This window comes from Oenanthe melanoleuca, chromosome 1 (assembly GCF_029582105.1).
Source record: "Oenanthe melanoleuca isolate GR-GAL-2019-014 chromosome 1, OMel1.0, whole genome shotgun sequence".
NCBI classification, from domain to species: Eukaryota; Metazoa; Chordata; class Aves; order Passeriformes; family Muscicapidae; genus Oenanthe; species Oenanthe melanoleuca.
In genome coordinates, this window is record NC_079333.1 from 50055561 (window position 1) to 50070099 (window position 14539).

At 44.4% G+C, this 14539-nt stretch overlaps 1 protein-coding gene across 1 annotated transcript in view; it reads left to right on the top strand.

Moving 5' to 3' along the window:
- The first annotated feature begins 270 nt into the window (after positions 1–270).
- FREM2 (FRAS1 related extracellular matrix 2) overlaps positions 271–14539 on the top strand; it is a 113482-nt gene continuing 99213 nt past the window's right edge. Inside the window, exons 1-2 of the mRNA XM_056501902.1 lie at positions 271–5416; positions 9014–9103. Coding sequence (XP_056357877.1) covers positions 271–5416; positions 9014–9103 — 5236 coding nt within the window. The remainder of the gene's footprint in view (positions 5417–9013; positions 9104–14539) is intronic.

Below are 14539 nucleotides of genomic sequence, written 5' to 3' on the forward strand. Positions count from 1 at the left end.
GGGGCGAGCCCCGCCCCTCTCGTAACTTTCATGATTGGCACGCGGCTCCGTCCAATCGCGCACGGCGGCCTCTCCCCCCGCGGGTGCCCATTGGCTGTTCGGGCCCGCGGGGCGGGGCTTGCCGGGCCGCGGGGCTCCCCCCGGAGCGGAGCGCGGCGCGCTCAGAGCGCAGCGTGTGCGCGGAGCGAGTGGCGCCGCGCCGGCGGCAGAACCGGGGCCGCGATTCGGCAGCTGCCGGAGGTTCCCGACGCTTCTCCGCCGGCAAGGACGATGCAGCCTCTCCCCGCCGGGCCGCGGCGGCTGCTGGCCGGCTTGCTGCTGCTGGCCGGCTGCGCCTGTTCTGGGACGGCGGAGCCGCCGCCGGGCAGCAGCGGCGCGGTCTCCTCGCCGTGGTCGCCGGAGGCGGCCCCGGTGGTGGTGGCCAACCGCGGGCTGCGGGTGCCCCTGGGCCGCTCCGCCTGGCTGGACCCCACGCGGGACCTGGTGCTGCAGGTGCAGCCGGGTGACCGGTGCCACCTCACCGTGCTGGACGAGGACCCGATGTGGCAGCGCCCGGGCCGCCTGAGCCCCCGGCGCTTCCCCTGCGACTTCGGAGCCCGCGAGGTGCAGTACTCGCACCTGGGCGGCCGCAGCCCCGCCCGGGACCGCGTCCGCCTGCAGCTGCGCTACGACTCGCCGAGCCGCGCCCTGGTGCTGCCCCTGGTGCTGGAGGTGGAGGTGCTCTTCACCCAGCTGGAGATCGTCACCCGCAACCTGCCCCTCACCGTGGAGCGCCTGCGGGGCACCAGCAACCCGCTGGACGCCCGCAGCCTGGAGTTCGCCTTCGAGCCGGGCCGGCAGCGCTGCCGGGTGGGGCTGCTGCCGCTGCTGGCCGGGCTGCCCCGCTACGGAGAGATCCTCAACTACCCGCCGGCCGCGGCGGGCGGGGGCGGGCAAGCGGCGGGGGGCGGCCCGATGCCGGCCGTGATGTGGGACTGCGAGGAGTTCCTGCGGCTGGGGCTGCGCTACCGGCACACGGCCGCCGGCGGCTCCCCGAACCGCGACCTGGTGCCGCTGGTGGCCGAGCTGCGGGAGGCGGCGGGCGGCGGGGCGCTGCTGAAGCGGGAGTACTTCCAGGTGCTGGTGCGCATCCGCGCCGGGACCGAGAACGTGGCCCCCAAACCCAGCTTCTTGGCCATGCTCATGATGGAGGTGGACCAGTTCGTGCTCACCGCCCTCACGCCTGACATGCTGTCAGCTGAGGATGCAGAGTCACCGCCCGATCTCCTGCTCTTCAACATCACCTCTCCCTTTGGTCCTGGCCAAGGCCACATGGTCAGCACGGACGACCGGAGCTTGCCTGTCACCTCCTTCAGCCAGCGGGATGTGCGGGAGCTGCGCATTGCCTATCAGCCGCCCGTGGAGGACTCTGATCGGGAGCGGCTCTTTGAGCTTGAGCTGGAGGTGTTGGACCCAGAGGGTGCTGCCTCAGAGCCCTTTGCCTTCGTCATTGTGGTGAAGCCCATGAACACCCTGGCCCCTGTGGTGACCCGCAACACTGGCCTCGTGCTCTACGAGGGGCAGTCAAGGCCTCTCTCAGGCCCGGGCCCCAGCCCCAACCTGGTGGTCAGTGATGAGGATGACCTTGAGCAGGTGCGGGTGAGTGTGGTGGCAGGGCTGAGGCACGGCTACCTCACTCTCCTGGAGGACACCCCAGGACCTGCTGCCCCTCGTAAACATTTCACGGTGGCCGAGCTGGCAGCAGGCAGAGTCATTTACCAGCACGACGGCAGCGAGTCTCCACTCAGTGACAACCTCGTGCTGCGGCTGGAAGATGGTGGCTCTCGCCACCGTGTTGAGTTCCTTTTCCCCATTACCCTGGTGCCCACTGATGACCAGCCACCCCTACTTAATGCTAACACAGGGCTTGCCATGGCTGAGGGGGAAACAGTGCCCATCACCACCCGTGCTCTTAGCGCCACTGACATTGACTCGCAGGATGCCATCCTGCTCTTCACGGTGGAGTCTGGCCCCACGGCTGGGCAGCTCCTTCTCCGTCAAGCACAACCACCTCCTGGCTGGGAAGAGGAGGAAGAAGAGGAGGGCTTTTCTTGGAGGAAGGTGCCAGGTGTAGCAGGGAGCTCCCCCATCTATGAAAAGCCAGTGAGAGAGTGGCTGCAACAGGACATTGTGGAAGGGCGTCTCTTTTACCACCACTTTGGGGCTCACAGCCCTGGCCCTGGGGTTGTGTTGGACCAGTTCATCTTTAGAGTCCAGGATGACAATGACCCACCCAACCGCTCTGGGCCACAGACTTTTGTGATCAGGGTACATCCTGTAGACAGATTAGCCCCAGAGCTCCATAGCAGCAGCAGCCTGCATTTAGTAGTTGCAGAGCAGCAGGTGACCCCACTGCGGAGGAAGCACTTGTGCTACACAGATCAGGACTCGGGGGACCGGGAGCTGCGCTACACGGTAATCCAACCCCCCACTGACACGGACACCAACCACCCTCCCGACGCCTTTGGAGCGCGCCTTGGATCCCTGGTGCTGACTGAGGATCACTCTGTGGAAGTTACGCACTTCACCCAAGCCCAGATCAACCATCACAAGATCTCGTACCACCCCCCACAGCAAGAGCTGGGTGTGGCCCCTCATTTGATTCAGTTCCAGTATCAAGTGCAAGATGCGGCTGGCAATGCTGCCAGAGGGACTTTCACCATCTACCTGCAGCCTGTGGATAACCAGCCTCCCGAAATCACTAATACTGGCTTCACTTTGCCTGAGGGAGGCAGCCATGTCCTTAGTCCAACTGAGCTGGATGCCAGTGACACGGACACTGAACTTGCCCGTCTCAGGTTTATCCTGACCCAGGCTCCTCGGTATGGCCAGTTGCAGCTCTCTGGGTACAGTCTGGTTCCAGGAGGTATCTTTGGCCTGGAGGATATCAGGCAAGGGAGGGTGGTGTATGTGCACAATGGAGCTGAGACCAGCAGTGATACCTGCAGGCTTGATGTGAGTGATGGAGTTCATTTTGTGCCCATCACACTAAAAATGAGTGTGCACCCAGTTGATGATGAGGTTCCTACGCTGCGATTGCCCCCAGGCACTCTTGGTTCCTACCTAGACGTGCTGGAGAACGGTGCTGCTGAAATCACTGCTAATGTCATTCAGGGCACAGATCAGGATACAGATGACTTTATGCTGACATTCATTGTGGAGGATCCTCCTCAGCATGGGAGCATCCTGGTTCAAGGGGTGCCTGCAGAGAGGTTCTCCCAGAGAGATCTGCTGGATGGTGCTGTGGTATATGCTCACACTGGTGGAGAAATAGGCCTTCTGCCCAAGGAGGATGCTTTCAACCTTACCTTGTCTGACCTCTCAGAGAAGTGGCGTGTTAGGGGCAATGTTGTTCATGGAGTTTCAGTCTTGGTGACCATTCTTCCTGTTGACAGTCAAGCTCCAGAGATTTTTGTGGGGGAGCAGTTCATGGTGACGGAAGGTGACAAACGGGTCATTACTCTTGCTCACCTCAGGGCTGAAGATGTGGATACTCCTAGCGATGATATACTATGCACAATTGTTGCTCAGCCCACATCTGGGTATGTAGAGAACATCTCTCCTGCCCCAGGATCTGAAAAATCCAGGGCAGGTATAGCTATAAGTGCTTTTACCTTGAAGGACCTCCGTCAAAGGCATATATTTTATGTCCAGAGTATACATAAGGGTGTAGAGCCTGTTGAAGACAGATTTGCTTTGCGCTGTTCTGATGGCATTAACTTCTCCCAGAGGCACTTCTTCCCCATTGTTATTGTGCCAATCAATGATGAAGAGCCTGAAATCTTCCTGCGGGAGTTTGTTGTGATGGAAGGCATGAGCCTGGTTATTGATACCCCTATCCTCAATGCGGTTGATGCCGATGTCCCTGCGGATGAGCTAACGTTCACCATCACCAGGCTACCCAGGCACGGCCACATTGTGAACCAGCTGGTCAATGGAACTGTCCTGGTGGAGAGCTTCACCTTGGATCAGATAACAGAGAGCTCCAACATTCTCTACGAACATGATGACTCTGAGACGAGGGCGGACAGTTTTGAGGTGCAACTCACAGATAGTAGGCACACCATTAGGAAAATGGTACCCATCATGGTTATTCCTGTAGATGATGAGACACCCAGAATGGCCATCAATGATGGTTTGGAGATTGAGATGGGGGAAACTAGAACTATTAACAACAGAATATTGAAGGCTACTGATCTTGATTCTGAAGACAAAACCTTGGCATACATTGTAAGTTACGGGCCAGGACAAGGCCTCTTACAGAGAATAAAGCCTTCAGGTGAAGTTGAAAATATCACCCTGGGAATGAACTTCACCCAAGATGAAGTGGATAGAAATTTGATTCGATATGTGCATTTTGGCCAACAAGGAGTTCGTGATCTTATCAAGTTTGATGTGACAGATGGAATAAATCCTCTCATTGACCGCTACTTTTATGTGACGATAGGCAGCATTGATATTGTCTTCCCAGATGTCATCAGCAAAGGAGTTTCTCTGAAGGAAGGAGGGAAGGTAACCCTGACTACTGATTTGCTTAGTACCAGTGACCTGAATAGTCCAGATGAGAACTTAGTTTTCACCATTACCAGACCACCTGTTCGTGGTCATCTTGAATGCACAGATCAGCCTGGAGTGCCCATCTCCACTTTCACTCAACTCCTGTTAGCAGGCAATAAAGTCTATTACATTCACACTTCAGAAGACGAGGTGAAAATGGACAGCTTTGAGTTTGAGGTGACTGATGGCTATAACCCTGTGTTTCGTACTTTCAGAATTTCTATCAGTGATGTGGACAATAAGAAACCTGTTGTCACAATCCATAACCTGGTGGTGAGTGAAAATGAATACAAACTGATAACCCCATTTGAACTGACTGCAGAAGACAGAGACACACCTGATGCACTGCTAAAATTTATCATCACTCAAATACCAGTTCATGGCCAGATCATGTTCAATAACTCCAAAGCAGTCACTACCTTCACTAAACAAGATCTGAATGAAAATCTAATCAGCTACAAACATGATGGCTCAGAATCAGTTGAGGACAGTTTCTCTTTCACTGTTACAGATGGCACTCATGCTGATTTCTATGTTTTCCCCAACACTGTGTTTGAAACAAGGAAACCTCAGACTATGAAGATTCGAATAATGGCTGTGGACAACAGTGTACCTCAAGTTGTAATAAATAAGGGTGCTCAGACTCTCCGTGTTCTGGCCACAGGGCACATCGGGTTTCTGATTACCAACAAAGTGCTCAGAGTGGAAGACAGGGACAGTTTGCATGTTACTCTTAAGTTCAGAATCACAGAGAGTCCACGCCATGGCTTCCTGATTCACCTGGGGAAAGGCAACCATAGCATCAGCCAGTTCACCCAAGGTACTACAATACTTCATGTGTTTTCTTTAGATCATTGGAAACATTATTTTTCATGCTAAACTCTATAGTAATTGATGGGAAAAACTTTCCAACAAAGAGCTTTTTTATAATGGCTTCATGATTTTTTACATCTATTTTTTATTACTTTTATGATGGCTTTAAACAGGAAATGTGGTCTGCTGGGTAAACACTGATTAAAGGAGCTTTATTTCTTTGGAGAGCTTAGTCCAAATAACTGATTTGCATTCTCTGTCAATCATAGTGATAAAAGTATGGGTAACAGAATTGGGCTCTACATCTTAAGAGTCAGTGCTTTCTTTAACCAGTTTTATTTAGAAAATGCAATGGGAATGGCCAAGCTATTATTAACTAATGGCTGGGGTATTAGTTGCTGTACAGTCTGAGCATATCTAACTGTAAAAGCAAAATTGTTTCCCCACCAATGGGAAATAATATGTGTGCATTTGTTGCCTTAATTACAGAAATCTTTACCACAAAGTGTTTGTGGTAAATTAAGAGGTAGTGTAAACATTTTAAAATTATGTTAGTAGTACTTCTTACATGAAGCTACATTTGGTGATATAAATAGGGCAAAAACCACATATGTCGTATATTCTGAAATAAAGCCTCAACCCAAGGCTGTGAAATAACTTTAATTGAAATGGGAGATTAGCTATTCTCTGGAGGATTTTCCATGGTACTTTGCAATGACTTAATGGCTAGTTAACTAACAATGAAATTAGTTTTTTTGCAGCCTTCTGCAGCTGTGGAATGAGCAGACAGCACAACAGCACAGACAGTTAAGGGGACCCAGCCAGGTTGGGCTATGTAGGTGGAAGGGCTTGAGGTGAACACTTGCAGCTGGCTGTGTTTCATTTCACAGAGCCCAAACTGGTACATATCCATGTTACAGTCTTGGCAGTAGCAGTGTTCTTGTCAGATATACCAAGTCTTTCAAGTAGGCCTGATGATGAACTTTGCAATTTAAGTTTCGCAGTGCTAGTGCAAAAAGGAGGATGAGAAGAGACCAAACTGTCCAAGCTTTGGGGACCACCACGTTCCTTAAATGTAAGGCTTCAGTGGTGAACTCCAAGTAATATTGAGGGTGTTGTCAGAAGAAGTGAGAAAAAAAAGAGAAAGGGAGTGGGAAAATGAACAGATTAGCACTTCTTTTAGTGGGTTTTCTCTTACATTGAAGAATGTGGAATTATTGAACAGGTGTTTCTTGAAAGCAGAGGAACAATGATACCCCTTTTTTTTTTTTTGAGGATGAGGAACACTTGGGAGAGGTACATACTCTGTTTCCCCTGTGCCATATGGCCAGGCATACATTTGTCTGATGACCAAAATGAAGTTGCTAGTTGGCTTTGAATTGGCCATCCAAGCATATGGCATGGATGCTGTCTTAATATACTGGGGCTGCCCAAGCTGGTTAAGAAGCATGCAACCCTTAGGAAAAGGTGGTTCTAAAGCTAGTGAGGATCTCCAGAAAGTGGAGTAACTTCACAGGTTCCCTGATAGTACTAGCTCAAGCACTCTTCACTTGTGTTGGATTGAAGAGTGTTTTTAAGAAATGCACATTTCTTCAATAATATTGGCCTTTGAGAAGGTCATGCTTATGCTACACTGAGACAAATGTCTAATGTTCAGAGCAGAAATAAACAAGACCCTCTTTTGTCGTATTCATTGTGATCCCAGTGTAAGCACAGATTTTGCAATAGACTTTGTGTAGCCTCTGTAGACTATTGGACAGCTATAAGCATGTTGTTGCATGCGTTCTTTTTTATGTTTTGGTCTTCCTCTCTCTTTAGGCTTCTTATCCTGTCATGTGCCACTTCTTTCAAAATGCTAAATAGTTCCAGTTTCATCAACACATGTGGGCTCTTATGAGGCTTGGAAAACTTCATTACAGTCTTCCAGTTTATGTTGGAAGGGACCTCTCAAGGTCATTTGATACTATCTACTCAAAACTGGGACAACTTTGAAGTCAAATGAGGCTCTTCAGGACGTTATGCAAACAAATTTGAAAGCTGCTTTCTAGTTTGTGAAGTCCATATTCAAACTCCCATTTCTTGGGTTTGTGCTGGTGGTTGTATGAACAGGGAGCTTGTCCACTTTGAGTGGGATAACAAGATTCATTGTGTGCAAGCAGCAGGAGCAGTCTGGTTTTTCAGATTCCTGTAACTGAAAGAGAGGGCAGAGCAATTGTTTAGAACACAGGTTTCTGCTAGTGGGGATAATTATATTTTTTAAATAGAAAATTATGCTTGATGCATTTCAAAATTATCTTGGAGAATTCCAGTATAAAATTAATTTTATCGGGCACTGTAGTTACATGGTTATGAATTGTGCTTATAACTAGGCCAGTTTTGATATAGCTAGCACAGCCTAATCAGCTGTGGAAGGAAAGCACAGACTTGCTCAAGTGACTCCAAACATATTCTTAAGGACAGAAAAGTCATTCTTTGCAATTATTTTGACAAATTAAGGTCTTTTGGATGGCAGGCAGCCTTTTTTTCTCACGAGGTGGTCCTGGTCCTGCAAACACCAGTTCAAGTGCTTATCCTTATGTATACTGGAACCATAGATTTTGATAAGGCTACCCACATGAGCAGAGCTGAGTACTTGTGTGTTTTCCAGATGAAAGATTTATGTGCTTCACTGGCATGAAGAGGTATTTGTTTGCATCCTCTTTACAGACCCATGAATTTTTGATCTTTAACTTTCAAACATTTATGGAAGAGATTCTTCAGTTACATATATTTGCTGCTAATGCTCTTAATTTGTTTGCACTTGAAGATGTCTGGTTACTTTTGGAACTGAAGATTTTGTGAAGCTCTAACAAAAGTGCTCTTGGTTTCTTTTTACTCATGCATCCACCCTAACATCAGAGGAGAAGCTGGGTGGTACTTGAGCTCCACTTTAATGTGATTAATTTTTACCACTTTCTCTTGAAAAATATATCAGACTTGGGTTTTTACCAACAGCAATCTTTCTAAGAAAGTAACAAAAATTAGTTTTTATGTATATATATGTTTCTCATCACTGCTCAAGGAAACCAGAAGAAAACAATATTAACAAATATTTGTTTGTCTTTTACATACTGTATGGTAACTGCTGGTTCAAAATTGTACATCAGGGTTTTTTTCTTACTGAAGTAATTTCTGTTTAATTGCATCTATTTGGGTTCTTAAAAAGGTCAATCACTGTAACTGTCTTCTACAGTACTTTGCAGGTTGAAGAATGACATAATCAATATCAATATCCTTGTGGAGATACACCTCTGTTTAAGAAAAAGCACCATTAAAAATATATAATAGTTCTGACTGTCATATTTTTAAATTTCATTTCAGTTTTTTTTTTTGTTAATACAGCTTAAAAGAAAGAGAGCACTGAGGAAGGGGAAGTAAAGGGAAAGAGAATGAATGATATCTGTAAAACTTCAATACTGTTATGCTGAAATTCCTCAGTTCTGCTGTAGGACCTTAACCGCTCTCTTGTTGAAGCTAAACTATTTTATACATGTCAAGTTTTTCCAGAAAAGATTCCCTACCTTCATAATTTAAAAGAAAATCTATTTTTCTTGACTCTTTGCAGCTGATATCGATGATATGAAGATATGCTATGTTTTACGAGGAGGTGACAATGCCACCAGTGACATTTTTCATTTCTTAGTTGAAGATGGTGGTAAGTACTCATAAAATATCAGTTTTTCTTGTTATTTAAAGACAAGGAATTTAAGTATGCTTCGGGAGTTGAAGAACATGAATTTAATTGAGGGAAGTCTGTGTTGTCTCCTGGAGTGTGATTTTTTTATGGCCTTCTTATATTTTGAACTATTTCTGATGATTATGAAGAGGGGTGTTGATGAAATGGTAATTGCACCTGATGAAAAAGCCTCAACCTACTCTGGCAAGAGAGTGAAATTCTGTAAGTCTACTCCAGATACCTGACTTTCTGTAGTTTTACCTTTGTACTCCCTGTCCAGGTTCTTCACACATAAATTCTCCTAAATCTTTATCTTGAGAAACTTTTCATTTATGGTTATTGTTGTCTATCTTTTTAAAGGTTCCAGTTCTAAGAATATTCATATTAAAACATTATTCATATCAAAACATGTACCTGTTGTGTAGAGTTCAAGTTTTGACTCTATGTGTTTAACATAACAGAATCCTCAATGGCTTGTCAAAGATCTTTGTCAAGCAACTAGTGTGAATTCTCCTGGCTAATACTATTTTCTAGGATTGTGGTGGATGCAAAAGAAAATTATTAAAAAATTGAGAATACTGGCATGTACTCATTTGAGGGAGAAATATGTTGGGGTTTTTGTTGGTTTTAGAAGCACAAAGAAAGAACAGTTTAAAGGGTAAACAAAATGCATCAACAGGCTTATTTTCTGATCCAAAGTCTGACTTAATGTGGATATTCCTAATTGTGGATATTCCTAATCGTAGATATTCCTGTGTGTGGTAACAGGTGGCTAGATTATGTTACTTTAATGCCTTTTTAAACATAGCTCTATGAGTAATTGGCAATGAAATTTATTAGTTGATTTAATAATATATTTCTTAGAAAGAATGCTTCAAGTTAACTGATTGTCAGCTCATGTACACAGCTTGCATTACTGTTTCACAAGAAGCATAACCGATTAAGGGTATTAAGATCAGTGAACAGGGATTTGTCCTGTCTGTCACAGACTGGACAGATTTGTCACCCTCCACCATTGCTGGAGTGGAATATTAAAACATGTTTTACTGTTTATTGTGCTAGACAAGCACAGAGGAAACAGTACCTTTTGAGACTTTTGGAAATGTCTTTGTAATCTTTGTGACATTAGAGACTGGGTAGTGACATAAGAGTTTGCAACACTTGATTTATTTTCTATAAATGGTTTCTTTTCACTGAGATATAGGTCAGAGAAGCTTAAAGGTACATAAAATGGAACATGGGATGCTGTCTTTTCGTAGTAATACTTTTTTATGACAAGTGTCACCACAAGATGACATTGTGATTTTCAAGCTATTCTTTTAGTAGGTGAACAAGTGTTCAGTCTTGTGATTGTTTCAAAATTTGGCGTGATGAGAGTAATTAAAGCTGATGAAAGTTTGCTCTCAGTGAGCTGTTTAACATCAGTTTTTAAAACTGAGTTGTCCCTTGAGAGATCAACATTTGTGGGTCTGTCTCCATGCTATTTAACACTTTATAGTGGCAAATATACAGTTAAAGCAAATTGCATCTATTCTAACATATTCTGACTCACGATTTTTTTTTTAATTGGAAAACTTACCTGTCACATCTGCTTCTATTTGGCAGAGTTGCAACAGCCTGTCAATTGTAACAGCATGCTCTTTTTCAGAATGCAAAGAATTATGATAACAAGGCGCTTGCTGATTTTTTTAGAGCCTTTGAAAGTTTTGACATTATTGTCTTAGACACCATTTAGCTAGATGGTAAGATGGTTTTTGCTTTCTTGAGGCTATTTGTTGACAGAAAAATGAGCTGCGTTGCCTTTCAGAGTATTTCTGATTTTGAAGATGGTAAAGACGCATTTAAAATTGAAGTTGTGATCAAAACATTAGTAGTTGTCTGTCTCAAATATCTCAAATTTATTAGCAATGTCGTTGAATCTGCAACAGATGAAAAATGCAGGAATTTAATCTACTTCTATTTCCACCCTCCTCAGAAAGACTTCAAAGCCAGTGTTTTGCAACTCAGATGTATTTTGGCACACTTTCAGTTGTACCAAGGCTATTGTTGAGGGTTTTTTTGATTTTAAGCCAAATCATATTAAGACTCCACACAAGAGCTGAGTGAAAGATGGAGCACAGGTGATCAATGTCCATTGTAGAAAGCCACACTTCAGAATTCCATCTCCTGTATCAAGGTTTTTGCAGGAGTAACAGGTTTGTGCTATAAATTAAATAAGTGGGATTTCACTTAAACTGAACTTTGTGTTAGTCCCTGAGTGATCTGGTTAAAATCAAGAAGCTTTTTGAACCATGATTCAATGAATGAATATGCATTTATATAATTCATCCAGTATAATTTCAAATAACTTAAAAACGCTAAAATCAGTCACACCTTGCAACCCAAGTATTTTGTATCTTCTAGGCTTTCATGCCTTAGCAAGGGGAACATACAACAGCAGTTCCTTCTCTTCTCATGTGACATGAATTAAAAAGTTATTTTTGCCCCAGACCTGTAGTGTTTGCCATAAAATGCTTTTCTGTCTTGTGATATTTGTTCATAGTCTCTCATTGTAAATAGGAGAAGAGCATGACTTCCTCTAGGTCTGTCTTTTGGTGTCTGATCTGCTGTACTCATTATACCATGGCTTATGGGAACAAATGCAGAAGCTCTTTTGTCGGGCTCTTAAATGACGATAGTCTGACTGGGACCCAAGGCTGTTATTTCCTGCAATCGCCTGGAGACCAAGTACAAGGAGTCATCAAACTGCTCTGGTGTGAACTTTGCTGTGGATTTGGAATTTTGTTTATCTTCTCCCATGCAGTAGTATGTATGGTAAGCAGGTTAGGGCAACAGCAGACTGGGTGGGTAGGTGAGGGTCAGCCCTCTGCCAGCTCTTGGCCCCTTGCCTGCTCTGCTTCTCGCCCTGGGAGCAAGGTGAGTGCCTGCTGCACACCAAAGCATGGCCTGGGGGCTGAAAGCATGAAATATGGCACTGGAACAAGGTAGTTTGCTTGGTGGCCAGGGGAGAAAACTGAGGTATAGACAAATGAAGTGTAGCTTGGGGATTATGGCTAGCTCATAATAAACTTTGTGGTGATAACTAAAGAGAACAGAAATGGGCTTAATATGAAGAGAAAGGAGGTCCATTTTAAAAGGAAAGGAAGCTCTTAGGACTATAATTAACAAGCAAGAGCATAGGCCTGCTGTATTCAAACCAAAATTAGAGGTTTGACCAAGAAGAGCTGGTTCAGGTGTAAAACCCTGAAAGAGTCTTTTTGGCAGCATCAATTACCTACAACTATATGGCTGTAAAGGGCTGCTTAATAGGGCATTTTTAATAAGAGTAATTAAAAATAAAATAAATTGAACACAATTCACCTATTTATCAACACTAATGTTTTTTAAAGGTAGAAGATGTTTTCATTCTTCCTATAGAGGGATTCAGCCTCGATATAATCTGCTGTAAAGTGGGTGAGCCAAAGCATTTCAGTTGTACTTAGAATAAGATGACTCTGTATTGTATCAGGTGCTCCTGAGTTAGCTGTGTGACATTTTGAAAGAAACTACTGTGGTTCATATTAAGAATTTACTTTTCATTTTGTTTTGAATTCTAATCTTAAAATAATCACGTAGAGATCTTTTGGTACCAAAAACGTGCTATGAGTCCATTTTCACAAAACCTTGAAGAAAGTGTGGAATTTTCTTTTTCACAAAGGTTGCAAAATAGTCTCAGTTGAATCACATTCCTCAAGAGTGGCCTCTACATTCCATTAAGAAGGTGGAGAAAAAACTCTTCTTAGCAAGTGTAAGCATGTGACAGCAGTGAATCCTGGTGTTTACATTATTAAATTCTTAATTCAATGATTATGCTACCAGAATGCAGGGAAAGGCAGGGGGTTTTATTTCTCATGGGGAGGTAAAATGCAAATCTAGACTGATTGTTGGACTCCTGCATGTATTTCTTGTAAGTTTCAACACTATTGAAAGACTCACTAGATTGAAAAAAAAGATCCAGTTGAAAATGTTTGAGCCTTTTAATGAGTGCAAAACACACTTTTAGACTAACTTATATCTGATAATTTTAAGGAGAAGCTGCAGTTTGTGCAGCAAGTCCATATTACTGGGAGCTTGAGAAAATTACGGGTGCATGGCACTGCATAGAGGTGGTGCTTCAGCTGTGCTGTGCAAAATGGCACTAATCTGTGTGGAATGAAAGCTGACACAGACATTAGCTCCAGTGTGTTCAGCTCTGGTGCCTGTTTCAGAAAACTGCACACTACAATTTTATGCTACATCCCTTAGGAGTTGTCTGAGGCATTTTTACTCCTTCCCTGAACTAAGCCTGAAAAATGCAGTTAAAAGTGAAGTCTCCTGTTTACCCTCTCTTTATTCTTTGCTTGTCTGAGATTCATTACTATCACTGCACTAAGTCATAATAACTGCCTAATATGGATTTGATTCCCAGCTATCCATTCCGAAGAAGGTATTTTGTCATGAAAGGTGCTGTTTCAAATAATCTGAAACTGGTTGAACTGGTTTAAGGCAATTTTTTCACCAGATTCTGCTGATTGTGTAATGTAAAACAAACATACCCCAAAACTGGCAGTAAACTCAAACTCCAGAAAAACCTCCATGCCTCCAGAAGCAGTATTAAGGGGAAATATATATCCCCTGCCTAGCAGTGGGTGTCTGGGGTAGCAGTGCTACTGTGGCAGCATGTGGACTGCCCGTTAGACTGCAGCTATTGTGAGTTTTTGATTCACATAAGAAAAATTCTTTATTCTATTTAGGTTTTTTAGATAACTCTGAAATGTTCAAGATCAGGTCATGTAAAGTCAGTGAAGGAATGTTCATCTCTTTTAAACAGTGGTCTGCTCCCAGATATTTTTAAAAGAAAACCTTGTTCTTGGCCTGCATGTTACTTGACTAGTGCTCTCATTTCAGTTGTTTGCCTGCTTAGTATTTGTTCTCCCTCCTCCCATCTGTCATCTGAAGCTTGAGAAACTGTCAACCAGGATTGCAGCACCCAGGGAAGAAATTTCTGTGTTGAGCCTTAGTATTTTTTGTTGCAACAGGCTAGTGCCACACTAATAATATTTTGCATTACACTCAGTTCCATTACATTTTCCTGTTTAGAGCAACAAAATGAGATAACCCTGATGTGGGCCTTTTGGGTCTGGAGCATTCTGATAAAAAAACAAAAAACAGATTGTGTGAGGGGAAAACCCATTACCTATTTTTCTTTAATTTGAACCATAATCTGCCTGTCCCTTATCTAACTTCATTCTCTGCTCAGTGTTTAAGTGGAGTCTCCTCCAAGATGCTTCTTTAGGACTACTATGATATCTTGCAACACCTTGCCTTAAGGGTAGAATTATTTCAAAGGGGAAGTAATGACAGATTATTATAGCTGGTTTAGGAATGTGAGGATCA